Genomic DNA, 1,561 nt, shown 5'->3' on the forward strand with positions numbered 1-1,561 from the left:
AAAAATTGTGTGGATCCATAAACTTTTCAATAAGTTATAGCATTATAAAGTTAAATATAATATTCTATAATATAAAAATGAATCGCAAAATGTGTTGGTAAGCGCATAACTCAACAACGCCTCGACCAAAAAAAGTTTGCGAGCAAACTCGGTTTGCTCACACTGTAAGGCATTAAAATACAAAAACGAAACCAATGGATTGTGTTGCGCAAATGGTAAAGTGAAATTGATACCATTGGATCCACCACCAGAACCATTGTACTCATTGGTTTCAGGAATAGGAACAGATTCTATACACTTTTTGACACATATCCAACAATATAACAATTGCTTTCAAATGACTTCATTTGGGGCAACAAATGTAGTTCGGGAAAATTTTATGCCAACTTTCAAGGTATGTATTATAGCAGTTACTCATAATTATTTTAGCGAACAAAATTTTCTGTCACCAAAGTTAAGATGTGTCACTAATCTTCAATTTCTTAATCACTTATATATCACTTAGTCATCATATTATATGGTGATTCAGTTTCAGTGACACTTTTATTATATTTTATATTTGATAGATATTAGTTAAAACTAAATATATACTTTTTAAGATCAAATATTATTTAAGTTTGATCACTGACAATCCATTAATTTATACCACACCATAATATTTTTTTTTTATTTACAGATACAAGGGCAAATATATCACAGAGCAGGTTCACTGTTACCAGTGTCAGATAGCGACAACAAATTCCTGCAAATTTATTTTATGGGCAATTCACCACAAGAAATTGATCTGCGTTGTGCACATAACAATTTAGTAAAGAGGTCTATTGTAGAACAATTACAAACTTTATTTCATCAACACAATCAATTGATTATATTGTTTAAAACTGCCCTGGATCTGATGCCATCCGATAATCACAAAATTGTAATCAGAGCTGATAAAACACCTGCAGGTCAACATACAAGACGTTTTAATGCACCAACTATTGATGAAGTTGCTATCGTTGTAGTTGGAGAAAACTTGGAATCCCGTGATATTGTTTTACATCGTCGGAATGATCAATTACAACGTATAAAGGAAACACACCGCTCATATGATGCACTGCAATATCCCATTATATTTTGGCAAGGTGAAGATGGCTACGATTTCTCAATAAAAATGATAAATCCCATTACAGGTAACTAAAATATTAGTTTAGCTATGGCGATAATATCTCAGTCATTATATTATGTATTTTAATTTTATATTCGAATGTTATTAAAACAAAATCTATTTACAGGTTCTGAAACCAACAAAAAAGTCAGTTCAATGAACTATTATTCATACCGCCTAATGATTCGGGAAAATGAAGAAAATCACATATTGAAATGTCGGCGATTATATCACAAATATGTTGTTGACATGTATGTTAAAATTGAAACGGAGAGATTAACATTCATCAGGTTGAATCAAACCAAACTCCGATCTGAAGAGTATATTCACCTTCGAGATGCGATTAATACTGATGGAAATGCACAGAATGTCGGTCGGATGACTATTCTTCCAGCAACATACATCGGAAGCCCT

General features: G+C 32.0%; 1 protein-coding gene across 1 annotated transcript; it reads left to right on the plus strand.

Annotated features, from left to right (window-relative positions):
* Nucleotides 1-203: 203 nt before the first annotated feature.
* LOC126909275 (uncharacterized) lies at nucleotides 204-1,556 on the plus strand (the record flags this gene model as incomplete). The annotated part of the gene is made up of 3 exons (XM_050691695.1): nucleotides 204-394; nucleotides 677-1,172; nucleotides 1,275-1,556. Coding segments are annotated over exons 1-3 (835 nt in total), but the record flags the coding sequence as incomplete, so codon positions are not given.
* Nucleotides 1,557-1,561: the final 5 nt, after the last annotated feature.

The sequence above is a fragment of the Daktulosphaira vitifoliae genome, unplaced genomic scaffold (genome assembly GCF_025091365.1).
Source record: "Daktulosphaira vitifoliae isolate Bord-2020 unplaced genomic scaffold, ASM2509136v1 Scaffold_224, whole genome shotgun sequence".
NCBI classification, from domain to species: Eukaryota; Metazoa; Arthropoda; class Insecta; order Hemiptera; family Phylloxeridae; genus Daktulosphaira; species Daktulosphaira vitifoliae.